Genomic DNA, 23,212 nt, shown 5'->3' on the forward strand with positions numbered 1-23,212 from the left:
ACTGAAGCCAATAGAAGTCCATGTAGGAGAGCCTCCATTGGACTGAAGCCAATAGAAGTCTATGTAGGAGAGCCTCCATTGGACTGAAGCCAATAGAAGTCTATGTAGGAGAGCCTCCATTGGACTGAAGCCAATAGAAGTCCATGTAGGAGAGCCTCCATTGGACTGAAGCCAATAGAAGTCTATGTAGGAGAGCCTCCATTGGACTGAAGCCAATAGAAGTCTATGTAGCAGAGCCTCTATTGGACTGAAGTGAACGGAGTTGTCGTAACTGTCTTAGTCTATGGCTCTGCTTCTTGTGACTTTCGGTCGGCCAATCAGAGGAAAGTTTGTTTTCTCATGCCCAATAAAAGCTCATTTTGGGTTGAATTGAAAAGACGTGCTGTGATTGGCCAGTAGTCTGTCAAGGAGCCCCAAACATAATGTAATTGGCCGCCGACCCCCATCTGAAAATAATGTTGTCCCGTCCCCCCCCAGACGCAAAGAATTGAGTTAAAACCTTTTGCTGGGAATGATTTTCACGATAAAAAAAAAAAAAAGCAGATCTACAAGCTAGTGCCGCACTATGAGCTGCTATTTTTTAACCTAATTATATACGTTGTCATAGCACCCGTTTTAACTGTCAGCCGGTGTCCCACATGGAGATCTGTGTGTGTGCCTGTGTGTGTGAAGATGTGTTTGTGCCTATGTGTGTGTGTGAAGATGTGTGTGTGCCTATGTGTGTGGAGACTGCAAACTGAAAAGTGTACTTGGCAATCAATTCGGCCCACTGGCAGAGCCTGATTGGTTGAGCTTCAATTGGCTGAGGCAGAGGCTGGAAATTGCCCAGGTGAAAGGAGTTGGCCTCATTAGGCCCACTGGCAGAGCCTGACCAGGTGAAAGGAGTTGGCCTCATTAGGCCCACTGGCAGAGCCTGGCCCAGGTGAAAGGAGTTGGCCTCATTAGGCCCACTGGCAGAGCCTGACCAGGTGAAAGGAGTTGGCCTCATTAGGCCCACTGGCAGAGCCTGGCCCAGGTGAAAGGAGTTGGCCTCATTAGGCCCACTGGCAGAGCCTGACCAGGTGAAAGGAGTTGGCCTCATTAGGCCCACTGGCAGAGCCTGGCCCAGGTGAAAGGAGTTGGCCTCATTAGGCCCACTGGCAGAGCCTGACCAGGTGAAAGGAGTTGGCCTCATTAGGCCCACTGGCAGAGCCTGGCCCAGGTGAAAGGAGTTGGCCTCATTAGGCCCACTGGCAGAGCCTGACCAGGTGAAAGGAGTTGGCCTCATTAGGCCCACTGGCAGAGCCTGACCAGGTGAAAGGAGTTGGCCTCATTAGGCCCACTGGCAGAGCCTGACCAGGTGAAAGGAGTTGGCCTCATTAGGCCCACTGGCAGAGCCTGGCCCAGGTGAAAGGAGTTGGCCTCATTAGGCCCACTGGCAGAGCCTGACCAGGTGAAAGGAGTTGGCCTCATTAGGCCCACTGGCAGAGCCTGACCAGGTGAAAGGAGTTGGCCTCATTAGGCCCACTGGCAGAGCCTGACCAGGTGAAACGAGTTGGCCTCATTAGGCCCACTGGCAGAGCCTGGCCCAGGTGAAAGGAGTTGGCCTCATTAGGCCCACTGGCAGAGCCTGACCAGGTCAAAGGAGTTGGCCTCATTAGGCCCACTGGCAGAGCGTGACCAGGTGAAAGGAGTTGGCCTCATTAGGCCCACTGGCAGAGCCTGACCAGAGCCTTTTGTGGTGGTTCTGGAAAACCGTGGGTCCGAGGGTGTGGAACGTGTGTGTCGAATTTGAAGTAGCTAAATGTTTAAGCATTTATTTAATATTTACATATTTACGATTTCAGCTCTGACATTTATTTCAGACATGTGAAGAGTCTGCCTGTGATATTAACTCATTTTGGATAAAAAAAATAATAAAAATCAGTTTTTCTCCTCTCCTGAACAGTTCACAAATGTATATATATCTTTTTTAATTTGTTTTGGAAAATGCCAGATCTACAAGCTCACAATGCATAAATGTGTACATTTTAGTTGACATTTTTAAAATAAAATCGTTTTAAAAGTACAATATTTGGATAGTAAAATATATATAGTAGATGGATATGTACTATGGATAGTAAAATATTTACGTATAGTTGTAATATTGTATAGCCTAATATATTTCCCCTAATATGATACGAGTGTTTATCAATTATAATATAATAATAATAATTGATCCCCACGCGATCATATGCAGGCAATATCAGATGTAATCACACAATCAGTCTCATGTAGTGAGCTCATTTAGCTAAAAGCAGTGTCGGTTTATCATATTCATATGCATACAGTAAGAAGAGCCAGGAGAGTTTACTATTTCTGCCCATAACCACCCACAGTCCTCCTATGAGACACAGACTGGTTTCTGAACCGCCCACAGCCCTCCTATGAGACACAGACTGGTTTCTGAACCGCCCACAGCCCTACTATGAGACACAGACTGGTTTCTGAACTGCCCACAGCCCTCCTATGAGACACAGCCTGTTTTCTGAACTGCCCACAGCCCTCCTATGAGACACAGACGGGTTTCTGAACTGCCCACAGCCCTCCTATGAGACACAGACGGGTTTCTGAACTGCCCACAGCCCTCCTATGAGACACAGACAGGTTTCTGAACTGCCCACAGCCCTCCTATGAGACACAGACAGGTTTCTGAACTGCCCACAGCCCTCCTATGAGACACAGACAGGTTTCTGAACTGCCCACAGCCCTCCTATGAGACACAGTAGGAAAACAATGGTGCTATTTTATCATGATTAATAGCAGATCTACAAGTGTTGTGAGCTTGTAGATCTGCTATTTTCAGTATGCAACCAAGTGTAAAATGATGACTAGTTTTTATTTGTTGACGAAATTGTCAAAATATTTATCTTAGTTGTAGTCATTATAGCTTACTTTTAATATAGTTTCCATTTAGTTTTCGTCAGTCGAAAAAGGTAGTCGACGAACATCTGTCGTCTTAGTTTTAGTCGACGAAATCAATACTGATAAACACCAGTACAAACAGTTACAATATAAACACAAATAACTAGTTTTGTTCTGCAGGCAAATCAGTTGATGCATTCTGTGTGATTGTCCGTTGTCACCACAAGGTGGCAGCAAAGCCTATATTTTGCCTATATATTTCACATTGCGCTGTAAAATGTGGACAATTAATGTAAACAATGTAATCTCTGAATTATTTGATGTGATGGTAAAAAAATAATATATATATATATACATTCTCTAATTGTGTAGACCTCTTGTAAATGAATAAATGCAGATGTTTAAAGGTATATTCAGTGATTTCACTCAACAAACCTTAAGTTTCGTTTTTGGCTGTGGGACCCAGCCTTTCGTCCAATCAGGATAGAGAGTCAAAAACGAAACCTAAGGTTTTTTGACCCCCAGGGGTTAACTGGGGACAGGGAGGAACTCCTTATATGGTCAGCACACTCTATAGTAGGGAGGATTATCACAACAAAACAAAAAAATAAGTGATATTTGAATTAAGTGAAATCACTGAATATACCTTTAACAATAATTGAACTGACAAATAATAAAGTATTACTTCTTTCTTTCTTTCTTTCTTTCTTTCTTTCTTTCTTTCTTTCTTTCTTATATAGGCTGTATGTATAATAAAGAAATGTTTCATGTCAAGGAACCCCAAACTAATAATTGTGTCATTTGTCAGAGCCTGGTTTTATTGATGGATTGATTGAAGTATTTATTAACAGTTTGCAAAATTACAGCACATTTCAAGTACAACAACTCAATACAAAAACTGTGAGTGGACGACACCATAAAGCACTACACTTGTTTAAGAGGGTCCACCATGTTCAATTCATCATAACATTTAGAGACATATAAATAGACACTTCTATACAGCCAAAAACAGGAAATCATCATAGGTCATACAAGGATTCAGATTTTACGCTGGCATATCCTCAGAATCAGATTTTGTATTGACCTCGACCTGTTTGAAATGTACCTGTTTGAAATGTACCCATTCTACATGCTGTGAAATATAATGAAATGTACCCATTCTACACACTGTGAAATATAATGAAATGTACCCATTCTACACACTGTGAAATATAATGAAATGTACCCATTCTACACACTGTGAAATATAATGAAATGTACCCATTCTACATGCTGTGAAATATAATGAAATGTACCCATTCTACACACTGTGAAATATAATGAAATGTACCCATTCTACACACTGTGAAATATAATGAAATGTACCCATTCTACACACTGTGAAATATAATGAAATGTACCCATTCTACATACTGTGAAATATAATGAAATGTACCCATTCTACATACTGTGAAATATAATGAAATGTACCCATTCTACATACTGTGAAATATAATGAAATGCACCCATTCTACATACTGTGAAATATAATGAAATGTACCCATTCTACACACTGTGAAATATAATGAAATGTACCCATTCTACACACTGTGAAATATAATGAAATGTACCCATTCTACATACTGTGAAATATAATGAAATGTACCCATTCTACATACTGTGAAATATAATGAAATGTACCCATTCTGCATACTGTGAAATATAATGAAATGTACCCATTCTACATACTGTGAAATATAATGAAATGTACCCATTCTACATACTGTGAAATATAATGAAAAGTACCCATTCTACACACTGTGAAATAAAATGAAATGTACGATTCTAATACAATAATCAATTAAAAGTAATTCTACATTTCTGACGTCAGCCTACATGATGGTGATGATTATGCATCTTACTTTGAAGTCCTCTCTCTGACCCGGAAGTGTTACAGTGTGTGTTGCTGCTGGATCAGCTGTGTCGTTGCCACACGCACACACGCGTACCCATGCACGCACAAACACACACACACACACACACACACACACACACACACACACACACACACACACACACACACACACACACACACACACACTGTGTGACACACACACACACACACACACACACACACACACACACACACACACACACACACACACACACACACAGGCAGCGTCCACGGCGTGTATTCAATCTGCACTAAACACAGCGCGTGTTTGCGCGCGTGCGCGTTGTTATTGACGTGACCCACGCACGCACGCACGCATCAAGCATGAAGGGTGAGTTTATGATCACGATCCGATTTAAATTCAAATTCAAATGAGCTTTTATTGGCGTGAGAGAAAACACACGTTTACATTAACGAAGCAACGCCTTTTAGAATGTTGTGAAAACGGTTGAATTGACGATCCCCTGTTCTTTGAGGTGTCTATTTGTACGTCTCTAAATGTTATGATGAATTGAACAATAAGGTGCATGGACCCTCTTGTAAACAAGTGTAATGCTTTATGGCGTCGTCCACTCTGCATTTAACAGTCTTTGTATTGAGTTTGTGCTTGAAATGTACTGTAATTCTGCAAACTGTTAATAAATATTTCAATCAATCAAACAAACAAACAGCATTGTGTAAACAAAGTATATACAGTTGGAGGTACAGCATTGTGTAAACATAAAGTATATGCAGTTGGAGGAGGTACAGCATTGTGTAAACATAAAGTATATACAGTTGGAGGTACATCTACAGCATTGTGTAAACAAAGTATACAGTTGGAGGTACAGCATTGTGTAAACATAAAGTATATACAGTTGGAGGTACAGCATTGTGTAAACATAAAGTATATACAGTTGGAGGAGGTACAGCATTGTGTAAACATAAAGTATATACAGCTGGAGTTACAGCATTGTGTAAACATAAAGTATATACAGTTGGAGGTACAGTATTGTGTAAACATAAAGTATATACAGTTGGAGGTACAGTATTGTGTAAACAAAGTATATACAGTTGGAGGTACAGCATTGTGTAAACAAAGTATATACAGTTGGAGGTACAGCATTGTGTAAACATAAAGTATATACAGTTGGAGGTACAGCATTGTGTAAACATAAAGTATATACAGTTGGAGGTACAGTATTGTGTAAACATAAAGTATATACAGTTGGAGGTACAGTATTGTGTAAACAAAGTATATACAGTTGGAGGTACAGCATTGTGTAAACAAAGTATATACAGTTGGAGGTACAGCATTGTGTAAACATAAAGTATATACAGTTGGAGGTACAGTATTGTGTAAACATAAAGCCTATTTAAATGGAATAGAAAGACCTTGTCCTGTGGTACATTAGTTAATGAATGAATGCAAAGGCATTATATGGACCAGAGCTACAAAACCCTCACATTTAGCAGCTCTGTTTACATGCTGTGCAGTAGGTCTATGGATCTACTTGGTACAGATAGTATAGTCCTTAGGGTGGTTGTATTCTCTTGGCTTTTTTGTCGTTGGTCATATAGACTGTGTGTGTGTGATCCATAAGCTAAATGTAGCTACCGGTTAACATACACTGTAGTGTCCACGGGGGTGAGATAAGCTAACGGTTAGCATGTAGCTACAGGCTAACGTTACTCTGTAGTCTCCAAGGGGGAGAGATAAGCTAACGGTTAGCATGTAGCTACAGGCTAACGTTACACTGTAGTCTCCAAGGGGGAGAGATAAGCTAACGGTTAGCATGTAGCTACAGGCTAACGTTACACTGTAGTCTCCAAGGGGGAGAGATAAGCTAACGGTTAGCATGAAGCTACAGGCTAACATTACACTGTAGTGTCCAAGGGGAAGAGGGAAGCTAACGGTTTGCATGTAGCTACAGGCTAACATTACACTGTAGTCTCCATAAAGGGTGTTTAGTTATGATGACCATAGGATAACTGAAGCTACATTAATACATAATAATAATACAACTTTATTAGTATAGCACATTTCATAACATGACATGCAGCTTTACAGAGAATGGAGCAAATAAAGGCATAACACATTAAAGGTATATTCAGTGATTTCACTTAATTCAAATATCACTTCTTTTTTTGTTTCGTTGTGATAATCCTCCCTACTATAGAGTGTGCTGGCCATATAAGGAGTTCCATCCCTGTCCCCAGTTAACCCCTGGGGGTCAAAAAACCTTAGGTTTCGTTTTTGACTCTCTATCCTGATTGGACGAAAGGCTGGGCCCCACAGTGAAAATCACTGAATATACCTTTAAAATAATAACAGTAATGCAATACAGTGAGGACATGAATAACAAGGATTTTAGTTTCGAGCGGGTTTTGAACAAGTCAAGGGATTCACATGTCTTAATGGCTGTTGGTAGGGCGTTCCACATTTTGGTGGCATAGGAGCTAAATTAATTTAGTCCCTTGTTTGTGCCGAATCTGGGTTGCACATGGTTTGTTGCACTCCCTCTGGTGTTGTGGGTGTGGACTTCGTTGACATTAAGGAAGTATTTAGACAGGTACATGGGTATCTTCTTAGTGAAGTATTTAGACAGGTACGTGGGTATCTTAGTGAAGTATTTAGACAGGTACATGGGTATCTTAGTGAAGTATTTAGACAGGTACGTGGGTATCTTAGTGAAGTATTTAGACAGGTACATGGGTATCTTAGTGAAGTATTTAGACAGGTACATGGGTATCTTAGTGAAGTATTTAGACAGGTACATGGGTATCTTAGTGAAGTATTTAGACAGGTACGTGGGTATCTTAGTGAAGTATTTAGACAGGTACATGGGTATCTTAGTGAAGTATTTAGACAGGTACGTGGGTATCTTAGTGAAGTATTTAGACAGGTACATGGGTATCTTGGTGCTGTAGCGAATCTTGTGGACCAGACCCATTGCAAGATGCTGTACTCTGTCGATAACTCTAATATCATATGTCAAAAGCCGGAGAAGACGATGAAATGAGTATGACCTCACACATTATGTGAAAGTGAAATATCCCTTTAGGCATAATGTGACCGTGGGTGTGTTGTGTGTACAGTAACAACACCCACGCTCCACAACCTTTATTTTGAAGACAAACTATTTGGATAAAGTGATGATAATATAAGAACACATTAACCCATTTAAACCTGAGGACGATTCTACAAATGTCTTCTAAATCCTGAAAGTTTTCTGAAAAACCCCTATGTTTCTGTGTCAGTGGTGCTCAAACTATTTCATGTCAAGGACCCCCAGAATGATCTGTATTTGGCCACCGACCCCCATCTGAAAATATGTTTTTGACCCCCAGAAGTTAAAAACGTTTGCTCTAAAAGAATATATACTCGAAGATTTGCACCACATTTTCACGATTTTTCGAAACGGGCAGACCTACAAGCTCATAGCGCGGCACTCGGTGCCGCGCTATGAGCTTGTATGTCTACTATTTTTCAATAGTTAAAGTATGACATATTGCTTAAAACACCGCCCAGAATGGATTCAACCATTGTAAAGTTAACTTTGATGAGGCATGTCATGTCATGATTGTGCCAGCAAGTTCTGCACGATTCTTTCTCAAGTATGAATATATTTTCCACGAAAATATGTATTGTCTTTAGTCTGTAGTTGCTGAACATTACTACATTAATTATATATAAATATGTATTGTCTTTAGTCTGTAGTTACTGAACAACATTACTACATAATTATATATAAATATGTATTGTCTTTAGTCTGTACTAGTTGCTGAACATTACTACATTAATTATATATAAATATGTATTGTCTTTAGTCTGTAGTTACTGAACAACATTACTACATAATTATATATAAATATGTATTGTCTTTAGTCTGTAGTTGCTGAACATTACTACATTAATTATATATAAATATGTATTGTCTTTAGTCTGTACTAGTTGCTGAACATTACTACATTAATTATATATAAATATGTATTGTCTTTAGTCTGTAGTTGCTGAACAACATTACTACATTAATTATATATAAATATGTATTGTCTTTAGTCTGTAGTTACTGAACATTACTACATTAATTATATATAAATATGTATTGTCTTTAGTCTGTAGTTGCTGAACATTACTACATTAATTATATATAAATATGTATTGTCTTTAGTCTGTAGTTGCTGAACATTACTACATTAATTATATATAAATATGTATCGTCTTTAGTCTGTAGTTGCTGAACATTACTACATTAATTATATATAAATATGTATCGTCTTTAGTCTGTAGTTGCTGAACAACATTACTACATAATTATATATAAATATGTATTGTCTTTAGTCTGTAGTTGCTGAACATTACTACATTAATTATATATAAATATGTATTGTCTTTAGTCTGTAGTTGCTGAACATTACTACATTAATTATATATAAATATGTATCGTCTTTAGTCTGTAGTTGCTGAACATTACTACATTAATTATATATAAATATGTATTGTCTTTAGTCTGTAGTTACTGAACATTACTACATTAATTATATATAAATATGTATTGTCTTTAGTCTGTAGTTGCTGAACATTACTACATTAATTATATATAAATATGTATCGTCTTTAGTCTGTAGTTGCTGAACATTACTACATTAATTATATATAAATATGTATCGTCTTTAGTCTGTAGTTGCTGAACAACATTACTACATAATTATATATAAATATGTATTGTCTTTAGTCTGTAGTTGCTGAACATTACTACATTAATTATATATAAATATGTATTGTCTTTAGTCTGTAGTTGCTGAACATTACTACATTAATTATATATAAATATGTATCGTCTTTAGTCTGTAGTTGCTGAACATTACTACATTAATTATATATAAATATGTATCGTCTTTAGTCTGTAGTTGCTGAACATTACTACATTAATTATATATAAATATGTATTGTCTTTAGTCTGTACTAGTTGCTGAACATTACTACATTAATTATATATAAATATGTATTGTCTTTAGTCTGTAGTTGCTGAACAACATTACTACATTAATTATATATAAATATGTATTGTCTTTAGTCTGTAGTTACTGAACATTACTACATTAATTATATATAAATATGTATTGTCTTTAGTCTGTAGTTGCTGAACATTACTACATTAATTATATATAAATATGTATTGTCTTTAGTCTGTAGTTGCTGAACATTACTACATTAATTATATATAAATATGTATCGTCTTTAGTCTGTAGTTGCTGAACATTACTACATTAATTATATATAAATATGTATCGTCTTTAGTCTGTAGTTGCTGAACAACATTACTACATAATTATATATAAATATGTATTGTCTTTAGTCTGTAGTTGCTGAACATTACTACATTAATTATATATAAATATGTATTGTCTTTAGTCTGTAGTTGCTGAACATTACTACATTAATTATATATAAATATGTATCGTCTTTAGTCTGTAGTTGCTGAACATTACTACATTAATTATATATAAATATGTATTGTCTTTAGTCTGTAGTTACTGAACATTACTACATTAATTATATATAAATATGTATTGTCTTTAGTCTGTAGTTGCTGAACATTACTACATTAATTATATATAAATATGTATCGTCTTTAGTCTGTAGTTGCTGAACATTACTACATTAATTATATATAAATATGTATCGTCTTTAGTCTGTAGTTGCTGAACAACATTACTACATAATTATATATAAATATGTATTGTCTTTAGTCTGTAGTTGCTGAACATTACTACATTAATTATATATAAATATGTATTGTCTTTAGTCTGTAGTTGCTGAACATTACTACATTAATTATATATAAATATGTATCGTCTTTAGTCTGTAGTTGCTGAACATTACTACATTAATTATATATAAATATGTATCGTCTTTAGTCTGTAGTTGCTGAACATTACTACATTAATTATATATAAATATGTATTGTCTTTAGTCTGTAGTTGCTGAACATTACTACATTAATTATATATAAATATGTATTGTCTTTAGTCTGTAGTTACTGAACATTACTACATTAATTATATATAAATATGTATCGTCTTTAGTCTGTAGTTGCTGAACATTACTACATTAATTATATATAAATATGTATTGTCTTTAGTCTGTAGTTACTGAACATTACTACATTAATTATATATAAATATGTATTGTCTTTAGTCTGTAGTTACTGAACATTACTACATTAATTATATATAAATATGTATCGTCTTTAGTCTGTAGTTGCTGAACATTACTACATTAATTATATATAAATATGTATCGTCTTTAGTCTGTAGTTGCTGAACAACATTACTACATTAATTATATATATATATATATATATATATATATATATATATATATATATATATATATATATATATATATATATGTATTGTTGCTGTTCTTTCTGCTGTCTTAAGTGCAATAAGGGTTTGTTGTGTAATAACAGCTACAATTACATGTTAGGTTAGGCAATGTTAAATACATTTTATGTTTTTAAATTGGACTTAAAAACAGCGATGGTTGGGGATGTCCTAATGTTTGTGGTGCATAATAGTATATCGGAATCGGCACCCCTAATATGATAATATATGATATGATATGATAATAATATAATAATGAATACTAATGTAATCTTCTCATAACTCTTTTCAAACAGAGATGATGGAATCCTGATCAAGACTTCTCCGTGGTGATTCTTCCACCAATTAGACGTCTCGGCAGTGATTTCTTCCACCAATCGGACGTCTCGGTGGTGATTCTTCCACCAATCAGACGTCTCGCTGGTGATTTTTCCACCAATCAGATGTCTGGGCGGTGATTTCTTCCACCAATCAGAGGTCTGGGCGGTGATTCCTCCACCAATCAGAGGTCTGGGCGGTGATTCCTCCACCAATCAGAGGTCTGGGCGGTGATTCCTCCACCAATCATGGCGTTCCTGGACAACCCTGTGATCATCCTGGCCCACATCCGCCAGAGTCATGTGACCAGCGACGACACAGGGATGTGTGAGATGGTCCTGATGGACCAGGATGTGGACATGGAGCGAGGACAGCTGGTCCTGGTGCCGGGAGGGACCACCCTGGTGCCGGGAGGGACTGCCCTGGTGCCCGGAGGGACGGACTGGAGCCAAGGTTAGTATGGAGCGAGGACAGCTGGTCCTGGTGCCGGGAGGGACGGACTGGACCTCCGGAACAATGGGATCTCAAGGTTAGTGACCTACTGGAACCGGGAGGAACCACCCTGGTGCCGGGAGGGACCACCCTGGTGCCTGGAGGGACCACCCTGGTGCCTGGAGGGACCACCCTGGTGCCTGGAGGGACCACCCTGGTGCCTGGAGGAACCACCCTGGTGCCGGGAGGGACCACCCTGATGCCGGGAGGGACCACCCTGGTGCCGGGAGGGACCACCCTGGTGCCGGGAGGGACCACCCTGGTGCCGGGAGGGACCACCCTGGTGCCGGGAGGAACCACCCTGGTGCCGGGAGGGACCGCCCTGGTGCCGGGAGGGACCGCCCTAGTGCCGGGAGGAACCGCCCTGGTGCCGGGAGGAACCACCCTGGTGCCCGGGAGGGACGGAATGGACCTCTGGAACAATGGGATCTTTCTGGACAAGGTTGGTGACCAATGGGGTCAGGGCATAGGTGAGTGTGTGTGTGTGGGGGTGAACGGGGTTTCTCCATCGCCGTGGCAACCAGGAGGCTTTCATATGTTTCATCTCTTCAGGTGACGGAGGAGGAGGAGGGCCTAGCGGGCCGGCAGAGTCCCACGGCTGTGAGCTATCCCAGTCCATGGACATCACGTCCAGCTGGGACTTTGGGATCCGCCGACGCTCCAACACAGGTACACCCCCCCCCCCCCCCACCCCCCGTGGGATGTCGAAGCGGCGAAGATCCATGTTTTTTTTTTATCGAAGCGTCGATCTTCAAAAACGTGATCGAAGGTCTGCCCTAGTGCGTGCGTGCGTGCGTGCGTGTGTGTGTGTGTGTGTGCGTGCGTGCGTGCGTGCGTGCGTGCGTGCGTGCGTGTGCGTGATGTGTTGTGGTGTTTGGTTGTTTGGAGGTTACTGGACATCTGATCACAAAGGGTTAAATATGGACATCTGATCACAAAGGGTTAAATATGGACATCTGATCACAAAGGGTTAAATATGGTCATCTGATCATAAAGGTGATGATAAGTGGAGGCTGCTTTGATTGATTGATTGATTGATTGATTGATTGATTGATTGATTATTGTATTAGACAAAAGAAAAATGCAAAAAGCACAATGTGTACATTCGGCCATTTTGGTCCAAATTTAAGGATTTCCGAAGAAAGACCTTGCGGTCCATTCTGGTCCATGCACTCACACATACAGTCATGATGTCGGTCAGCTCCTCTCCCTGACCTCTGACCTGCTAGGCCTGTTTTAAAGGCACCTGGTGAATTTACCCATAAGACACCTGTCCGTGTCCGTCGGCCTACTTGAGAACGATGCAACTTGGGAACCTAATAATACCCGTTGTTAACTTGTCACAGCAGGCGTTTTAACTGTCTGTCTGTCTGTCTGTCTGTCTGTCTGTCTGTCTGTCTGTCTGTCTGTCTGTCTGTCTGTCTGTCTGTCTGTCTGTCTGTCTGTCTGTCTGTCTGTCTGTCTGTCTGTCTGTCTGTCTGTCTGTCTGTCCCATATGGAGATCTCTGTATCTGTCTGTCTGTGTCCCACATGGAGATCTCTGTATCTGTCTGTCTGTCTGTCTGTGTCCCACATGGAGATCTCTGTATCTGTCTGTGTCCCATATGGAGATCTCTGTATCTGTCTGTCTGTGTCCCACATGGAGATCTCTGTATCTGTCTGTCTGTGTCCCACATGGAGATCTCTGTATCTGTCTGTCTGTGTCCCACATGGAGATCTCTGTATCTATCTGTCTGTCTGTCTGTCTGTGTCCCACATGGAGATCTCTGTATATGTCTGTCTGTGTCCCACATGGAGATCTCTGTGTCTGTCTGTCTGTGTCCCACATGGAGATCTCTGTATATGTCTGTCTGTGTCCCACATGGAGATCTCTGTGTCTGTCTGTCTGTGTCCCACATGGAGATCTCTGTAACTGTCTGTCTGTGTCCCACATGGAGATCTCTGTATCTGTCTGTGTCCCACATGGAGATCTCTGTATCTGTCTGTCTGTGTCCCACATGGAGATCTCTGTATCTGTCTGTCTGTGTCCCACATGGAGATCTCTGTATCTGTCTGTCTGTCTGTGTCCCACATGGAGATCTCTGTATCTGTCTGTGTCCCACATGGAGATCTCTGTATCTGTCTGTGTCCCACATGGAGATCTCTGTATCTGTCTGTCTGTCTGTGTCCCACATGGAGATCTCTGTATCTGTCTGTCTGTGTCCCACATGGAGATCTCTGTATCTGTCTGTCTGTGTCCCACATGGAGATCTCTGTATCTGTCTGTGTCCCACATGGAGATCTCTGTATCTGTCTGTCTGTGTCCCACATGGAGATCTCTGTATCTGTCTGTCTGTGTCCCACATGGAGATCTCTGTATCTGTCTGTCTGTCTGTGTCCCACATGGAGATCTCTGTATCTGTCTGTCTGTGTCCCACATGGAGATCTCTGTATCTGTCTGTCTGTGTCCCACATGGAGATCTCTGTATCTGTCTGTCTGTCTCCCACATGGAGATCTCTGTATCTGTCTGTGTCCCACATGGAGATCTCTGTATCTGTCTGTCTGTGTCCCACATGGAGATCTCTGTATCTGTCTGTGTCCCACATGGAGATCTCTGTATCTGTCTGTCTGTCTGTGTCCCACATGGAGATCTCTGTATCTGTCTGTGTCCCACATGGAGATCTCTGTATCTGTCTGTCTGTCTGTGTCCCACATGGAGATCTCTGTATCTGTCTGTCTGTGTCCCACATGGAGATCTCTGTGTCTGTCTGTCTGTCTGTCTGTCTGTCTGTCTGTCTGTCTGTCTGTCTGTCTGTCTGTCTGTCTGTCTGTCTGTCTGTCTGTCTGTCTGTCTGTCTGTCTGTCTGTCTGTGTGTCTGTCTGTCTGTCTGTCTGTCTGTCTGTGTCCCACATGGAGATCTCTGTATCTGTCTGTCTGTGAAGAGGGCAAAATGACAGGTGTGAGGTTGCCATGGCAATCAATTGGCTGAGGCAGAGGCTGGAAATTGCACTGGTGACTGAGGGGATTTAGGCTTTTGTGGTGGTTCTGGAGACTCGAGTCCGGGCACTGCACTCCCTGCGGGGGTGTGGAACGCGTGTGTGGAATATGACGTCGGTGGGGCGAACGGTTCTGGAGTTACGTTTTTAAAAGTAATCAGTCAAGTAAGTGGACACTGAGGGCACTGAGGGAGGGCAGAGCTGCATGTACCATTCTGATTGTTTGACTGGTGGTCATTTGGTCCCAGGCCTTACTTTGTTTTGGGTTATTCTTCTGTGCCATTGAGATGTTTGGTGTGAAGTTGGAGGTTGAAATGTGGTATTCGGCGCCAGAGGGGGCGCCAGAGGGAGTCCAAAGGCTTTTCTTTTTTTTACAAAACTACTTACATTTCACTTTCACGTTTGTTTGTAGTCCTAGAGTAAAATATGTAGTTTTCACTGTAGTTCCTTTTGGCTCCCTTTGGGTTCTATTGGGTTAAATCTGAACCGTTGGGGTGTTTTAATACTGAAGGTTAAATCTGAACCGTTGGGGTGTTTTAATACTGAAGGTTAAATCTGAACCGTTGGGGTGTTTTAATACTGAAGGTTAAATCTGAACCGTTGGGGTGTTTTATTACTGAAGGTTAAATCTGAACTGTTGGGGTGTTTTAATACTGAAGGTTAAATCTGAACTGTTGGGGTGTGTTGAGACTGGAGGTTTTATCCGTGGGTTTTAGGGTGCTAAAGGAATCATGACGTGAAATATGTTTTTGTATTTATTTTTATTTCTATTTATTTTTCTGGTTTTCTGAGCTCAACTGCACCCAGAACGTCAGAACACACAGAGAAAACCCCAGACCACAGAACTTCAGAACACACAGGCCCCTTTTCCACCGGTTGGTTCCCAGTGGGAACCGGTTCAGTTCTTTTCCACCGGTTGGTTCCCAGTGGGAACCGGTTCAGTTCTTTTCCACCGGTTGTTTCCCAGTGGGAACCGGTTCAGTTCTTTTCCACCGGTTAGTTCCCAGTGGGAACCGGTTCAGTTCTTTTCCACCGGTTGGTTCCCAGTGGGAACCGGTTCAGTTCTTTGTGGTTCTTAGTCCATGAGCCAGAGCTCCAAAATTGGAACGTTAATTATGAATTGAGTGGAGCAAAACCATACCTATATTAGATTGTTATCACCATGAAACTTCCCCAATTGTGTACTTACACGAAGACAATGATTTATTGTATTACAAATTTTACATTTTAAAATATGCAAATGAGGCATTATGTAGGAAAATATGCAAAATAATGGAAAATATGAAAAAGCTACAACTGTGGAAGGGTTATCATGTATTAATTTACTTGTATTGATTCTATAAACAATTTAATATAGGTCTAGTTTTTCCCACCAATTTTGGAACTCTGGCTCATGGACTAAAAAACAAAAAGAACTGAACCAGTTCCCATTGGGAACCAACCGGTGGAAAAGGGGTCACAGAGAAAACTCCAGACCACAGAACTTCAGAACACACAGAACACCCACTGGACGTTCAAAAGGCGTCAGAACACACAGAGAAAACCACAGAACACCCACTGGACGTTCAAAAGGCGTCAGAACACACAGAGAAAACCACAGAACACCCACTGAATGTTCAAAGGTCAGGTTGTGTTTGGGTGTAACTGAGGCCATTAAAACCTATAAGAATAAATACAAATACAAATAAATGAAAATTAATGACATGAAACCTTTATGACTAGAGGTTTAAATCTGAATATTGGGTGTTGCGGTATTTAAGATATATATATATATATATATATATATATATATATATATATATATATATAAACGTTAATGCTGAAGACTGATTGTCTCATCAGGAAGTCAACCAGAGAAGCTCAACAAACCTGGTCTGGCTGGTAAGGTCTGAAGTTCTCCAATGTTCTCCACATGCATATTGATCATGTTATGTCCTTATAAGGTGTGTCCACACGCATATTGATCATGTTATTTCCTGTGGCGTTGGTGAGCTGCTCAAGAACTGTAGCCATTCTGATGGAGGTCGACTCGTATCTAACGTTATTTTGTCCACATTTTTACCGAAATGTTCTTTCTTTCTTTTTTTCCTTCTTTCTTTCTTTCTTTCTTTCTTTCTTTCTTTCTTTCTTTCTTTCTTTCTTTCTCCTCTTGCAGCACAGAGACTGGAGCGTCTGAGGAAAGAACGTCAAAATCAAATTAAATGCAAAAACATTCAATGGAAGGAGAGAAGCTGCTCTACGTCTACTGGTACTGTACTGTATTATTATTAATATTATTATTATTACTTGCGTAAGCAGAGCGCGCAAGTAATGGTTTTGCCCGGGACTCCAACCGTCCCAGCCAACACGCCACTTTTGATGCGTATGCAGTATGCACCGTCCCAGCAAATTGTGCCTGATTTGCTGGGACCAGAGTACATGGTGTGTATATGTATAACTAGCTCTCAATGATGACGTAAGGAATATGTGGATTAAAGGACCCAATGACAGAGTGTAATTGGTTTTCGTAATACGTAATGACGATATGTTTTAGTGTTGGGAGGATTAAAGGTAATGCTCCTGTGTATACATGTATGTAATCTGGCACCAATGCCGTATCAGGCACAGTTTGCTGGGACGGTGCATACGCATCAAAAATGGCGGGTTGGCTGGGACGGTAGGCGCAAAGTAACCACAGTATACCGCTAATAGGGATGTTGAAAAATGTTGAAAATCGACTCGATTATCGACTCATGCCTCCCGCGACTTAAAACGTATGAGTCGAAAAATCTTTTTTATTTGTATTATATATTTTTTATAATGTAAAACGTTATAAACGTTGCTGTTTCAAATGTTTTCCAAATGGGAGAGGTACGTGTTTGTCTGTGTGACACTGCTGTGCTGCGCCTGTCAGTGCCGCTCGTCACATGCAAGTTAACTTTGAGCAGAGCACTGTGGACCTGTGGAAGGGTGTGTGTGTGTGTGTACAATTTACAATTTACAATTTAGGCATTTAGCAGACGCTCTTAATCCAGAGCGACTTACATTAAGCAAGAACAAAAAGCATGGGAATACATCACAAAAAAAAGCATTTATCATAAAACATGCTAAGAAAGTAACAGTGGAATATCTATATTATGAGACTATACATGTATATAAACTATATATATATATATACTACTATGCTATACATATGTACTATGGCGTGCTATGACTATATACAATGCAATTATAGTGCTGTCTACATAACATGCTATAAGTTTGTATCAGATGCTATCTAAGTCTACAGAAATGCTATCTAAGGGGGGTAGGGTAAGTGCTATGGGCCATGATGGAGTCTGAAAAGGTGGGTTGTGGTGGGGGGTGGTATCTTAGCAACACTGAATGATCTGTCCCATTGGTCGTGTGCTCGTATCATGAGCCAATGGCTGCAGCTCTGAGCTTCCCAGACCCAGGTTCACATCTCATCTACACATGCCGTAAAGTGAGCTGACTGATGAGCGCTCTTCTCTTCTCGTGAAGAAGAAAGCAGGACAGAGTTGTCAAATATATCCCGCCGTCATTCATACTGTATTTATTCTCCGACCCAACATTAAAATATGGAACAACGTGCGTCCCGTATCAGTTCATTACGGGGCTCGTGACAGGCTGCAGACACTTGAGAGTTGGGACTACTAGCCGATAGCGCCGCTGCTCCTTCAGTGTCGCTGTTTACAAAATAAAGTTTATTTTTTATTATTGGGATTTGATCATTGATGCAAATTCTAAACATATGGATGCAGCTGCAGAAGTTGTGTTGCTTAAAGGAATGCATAGTTGCGTTCTCCTCAACTGCTGCGCAGCAACAACAGAAATATAAAAATATATATTTTTTTTAAAGGAAAAAAGTCGTTCGACACGTCGATTTTCGGCCTCGATTCGTCGATTGGCCAAATATGAGTCGTTTGTATAGTATATCATATAGTATATGTATAACTAGATCTCAATGATGACGTAAGAAATATGTGGATTAAAGGACCCAATGCCAGAGTGTAATTGGTTTTCGATGGTGACGTAATGACAAAATGTTTTTTACAACCTAATAATTAGAAATGTCAAACGTTCCTTCACAGAGATACTGAGATTTGACAGTTTATGGCGGTCGAAAGTACTTGCGCGCTCTGCTTGCGCACTGGTTGGCCATTTATGGCCTACTAGTGTGCAACAAGCAAGTATGCACTCGACAGAGTGCAGTTCTAGTTATTATTATTATTATTATTATTAGTAGTATATAAGTATCTGTCCCAGTGTTGTTTTTGGCAGCAAATTTCTATTTTAGTTTTAGTCATAGTCTCTTGAATAGTTTTCACTTAGTTTTAGTCACATTTTAGTCACCTGGAATGTTCTAGTGTTTAGTCTAGTTTTAGTCGACTAAATGTCATACGATTTGTCATACGAAAATGTGTTTCGACAGGCCTTGATGTCGTTGTAATGACATATTTTACACTTTGGTTGCATGCTGAAAATAGCAGATATACAATCTCACACGCGTTGTGAGATTGTATATCTGCTATTTTCAGCATGCAACCCAGCATAAAACTGGATCTCTTGTCCACTAGTCCCTTCCTAACATTTTAGTCTAGTTTTTATTTGTTGACAAAATTGTCAGTATATTTAGTCTTAGTTTTAGTCATCATAGATTCGTTTTTATTTCGTATTCATTTAGTTTTAGTCAGTGAAAAAAGGTAGTTGACGAACATTTTTCGTCTTAGTTTTAGTCGACGAAAACAACACTGATCTGTCCTCACAGTGGACGACCTGGGCTTGCTGTTTGAGAAGAGGGACTTCAGAGAGCGATCCAGGACCTCTGGGAGCTCCAAGTCCACCCTGTCGCTGCGTCTGGAGCAATGTCCGCAGCAGCTCAACAACCCCTTCAACGAGTACTCCAAGTTCGACGGCAAGGTGAGACCTTCTGCTTCATCCCGTTCTGACCTGAGATCAGATTCTAAAAGATGCCCTCTACATCCTGACAGTTTACCATTCTGACCTGAGATCAGATTCTAAAAGATGTCCTCTACATCCTGACAGTTTACCATTCTGACCTGAGATCAGATTCTAAAAATGTCTTCTACATCCTGACAGTTTACCATTCTGACCTGAGATCAGATTCTATAAAATGTACTCTACATCCTGACAGTTCCTGTGGATTTAACCCATTCTGACCTGAGATCAAATTGTAAAAATGTCTTCTACATCCTGACAGTTTACCATTCTGACCTGAGATCAGATTCTAAAAATGTCTTCCACAAACAGTTTTCTGAAAAGCATAGCTTTAACACCAAAAGGGGTTCCTGCCCAGAATGGGTTAACACTGGCATGTCTGAACTTAGCTCACCTCCTACTCTGATGGCTAACCGTGTTTTTCGGGTTGACGGCTTGCCGGCTTGCCATTGTCTTCCAAATGTCACATTCCATTCTTTTTCATTTCAGTTTAGCGAACTATAATTATAGTGACGGTGACGGAGCGCTATATTGAATACTCTTGCGCAGCAAACACTGTATTGAGCCAATTAAATAGGCTCATTGTAACAGCCGGAGCCAGGCAGTTACTTGGATTCATGAACATTTAAATGTAGCCTACAATTTACAATTTACAATTTAGGCATTTAGCAGACGCTCTTAATCCAGAGCGACTTACATTAAGCAAGAACAAAAAAGCATGGGAATACATCACATAAAAACATTTATCAAGAAACATGCGTAAGCTAAGAAAGTACAGTGGAATATCTATATAATGAAGCTATACATATAAACTATACATCTATACTACTATGCTATACATATGTACTATGACGTGCTATGACTACATACAATGCAATTATAGTGCTGTCTACATAATATGCTATAAGTCTGTATCAAATGCTATCTAAGTCTACAGAAATGCTATCTAAGGGGGTGGGGTAAGTGCTATGGGCCATGATGGAGTCTGAAAAGGTGGGTTTTCAGACTACGGCGGAAGATTGGGAGTGATGCTGCAGTTCTGACTGCAATGGGAAGTGCATTCCACAGTTTTGGAGCCAGAAGGGAGAAGAGCCACATTTACATGAGAGAGAAAAAAGGAAAGGGCCGTGCGTGCAAATCAGTTCCACTGGTCGCTTTGCAGAAAGGTTTACAGACAAAGGACGGACGGACGGACAGAACTAACCGTTATCTTTTGACTGACAAAACATTTAGACGTTCGGGAGGTCTTCTGTGGCGTTGGAATGATTTCAAACACTGTCATTTTTATTTGGAATCGCATCGGCAAACATTCTCGCTCGCAGGAAAGGACATTTCGGTCCTTATTGTTCATATCAGAAAGTGTATCTGTTGATGCAGATGGTGACTGTGTGTGTGTGTGTGTGTGTGTGCGTGTGTGTGCGCGTGTGTGTGTGTGTGTGTGTGCGTGTGTGTGCGTGTGTGTGCGTGTGTGCGCGTGTGCGTGTGCGTGTGTCCACAGGGTCACATCGGCACCACGGCCACCAAGAAGATCGACGTGTATCTCTCCATGCTGATTGGTCAGGATAAGCTCCACCCCATGACGGTGGTGACCATCGCCAACGCCCGCGTGCACGACCTCATCGGACTGATCTGCTGGCAGTACACGGGGGAGGGGCGCGAGCCCAAACTAAAGTATAAATACTTAACACTATAAATACTTAACCCAGTACACGGGGGAGGGGCGCGAGCCCAAACTAAAGTATAAATACTTAACACTATAAATACTTAACCCAGTACACGGGGGAGGGGTGCGAGCCCAAACTAAAGTATGTATTTATACACTATAAATACTTAACCCAGTAAAGTATGCATCAATGTAAATGGGCCATCTGTAGTCCCTGGGCAGGCTCTTAAAAAATGTATGATAAAAGAAAGACAGTGTGTATTGTGCCTGCACACAACACCATGTGTTGATGCCATGTGTGCATATGTGCAGGCACCCAACACCACGTCCATACAAAAACACAATAGATCAACATGGTACAGGGGACAGAACAACTGCAAAGTGAAGTGAGAAATGACACCGCTGATGAATACTAATTACTGCTGATAGTTACTCATGATTACAGATTTGAGTTGTTTTTAGCCCCCTTTTCAGGTTGAATTTGAAGGTCAGATAGTTGGAGGTCTCTCTTACTTCTGTGGGGAGACTGTTGTGAGACCAGTGATGGGAGGCTCTGACAGAGACTGTTCCAGTGATGGGAGGCTCTAACAGAGACTGTTCCAGTGATGGGAGGCTCTGACAGAGACTGTTCCAGTGATGGGAGGCTCTAACAGAGACTGTTCCAGTGATGGGAGGCTCTGACAGAGACTGTTCCAGTGATGGGAGGCTCTGACAGAGACTGTTCCAGTGATGGGAGGCTCTGACAGAGACTGTTCCAGTGATGGGAGGCTCTGACAGAGACTGTTCCAGTGATGGGAGGCTCTAACAGAGAAGACTGTTTTACCAAACACACTACGTCTGATTGGCACTTTACAGTCCCCTCTGGTAGTTGCCCTTGTTGCTCTGTCACCACTGTCCCTTCCATCTATGAACTGGTTCAGTGGTGGAGGTGCAAGTCCGTTTAAGATCTTAAACATGAGACAAGTATCTGCAAAGAGTTTGAAGCTGTTAAAATTAAATAAGTTGCACTTTTGAACTATGTGGCAATTGTGGTAACGGTTGGGCTTTTGGTCAAGTGTTTTTAATGTCTGTTTGTACAGTGATTCTATGGGTTTTAAAGTTGTCTGATTCGTCTGTGACCACGTTGTCAAACAGTACGTTATGTGTGAAAAAATACCCAAAGCCCAAAGCTTATTGATACCGGGTACTGGATAAGCCCAAAGCTTATCGATACCGGGTACTGGATAAGCCCAAAGCTTATCGATACCGCGTACTGGATAAGCCCAAAGCTTATTGATACCGGGTACTGGATAAGCCCAAAGCTTATCGATACCGGGTACTGGATAAGCCCAAAGCTTATTGATACCGGGTACTGGATAAGCCCAAAGCTTATTGATACCGGGTACTGGATAAGCCCAAAGCTTATCGATACCGGGTAATCCATAAGCTTGTTATCTGATTTCTTTCGGTTATCTGTTATCAAGCTCCAACAAATTCAAATCACATCCAGAGATTGTGTTTCGCCTGCAAACCAAACAACATGTGACATTTTATGATAATTTATGATTGAATGAAATGTTTTAATGTATTGATGTACTTGTACAGCGAGAACGTGTCGTCTTACTGTCTCCACATC

At 40.7% G+C, this 23,212-nt stretch overlaps 1 protein-coding gene across 4 annotated transcripts in view; it reads left to right on the top strand.

Annotated features, from left to right (window-relative positions):
- Nucleotides 1-5,028: 5,028 nt before the first annotated feature.
- The window catches only part of mapkap1 (MAPK associated protein 1), a 35,410-nt gene continuing 17,226 nt past the window's right edge, over nucleotides 5,029-23,212 (top strand). The window contains exons 1-9 of one of the 4 annotated variants that reach the window (XM_083794470.1): nucleotides 5,029-5,147; nucleotides 11,485-11,633; nucleotides 11,666-11,959; nucleotides 12,551-12,667; nucleotides 16,818-16,856; nucleotides 17,131-17,223; nucleotides 19,744-19,895; nucleotides 21,433-21,605; nucleotides 23,182-23,212. The exon at nucleotides 23,182-23,212 is cut by the window's right edge and continues 146 nt beyond it. In XM_083794470.1, coding sequence (XP_083650596.1) covers nucleotides 11,755-11,959; nucleotides 12,551-12,667; nucleotides 16,818-16,856; nucleotides 17,131-17,223; nucleotides 19,744-19,895; nucleotides 21,433-21,605; nucleotides 23,182-23,212 — 810 coding nt within the window. In that variant the 5' untranslated portion in view covers nucleotides 5,029-5,147; nucleotides 11,485-11,633; nucleotides 11,666-11,754. Of the gene's footprint in view, nucleotides 5,148-11,484; nucleotides 11,960-12,550; nucleotides 12,668-16,817; nucleotides 16,857-17,130; nucleotides 17,224-19,743; nucleotides 19,896-21,432; nucleotides 21,606-23,181 lie in introns of all 4 variants that reach the window. The other 3 variants (XM_083794471.1, XM_083794469.1, XM_083794472.1) reach the window with 3 other exon arrangements.

Source organism: Protomyctophum parallelum (genome assembly GCF_964188405.1).
Source record: "Protomyctophum parallelum genome assembly, chromosome: 21".
Taxonomy (NCBI): Eukaryota; Metazoa; Chordata; class Actinopteri; order Myctophiformes; family Myctophidae; genus Protomyctophum; species Protomyctophum parallelum.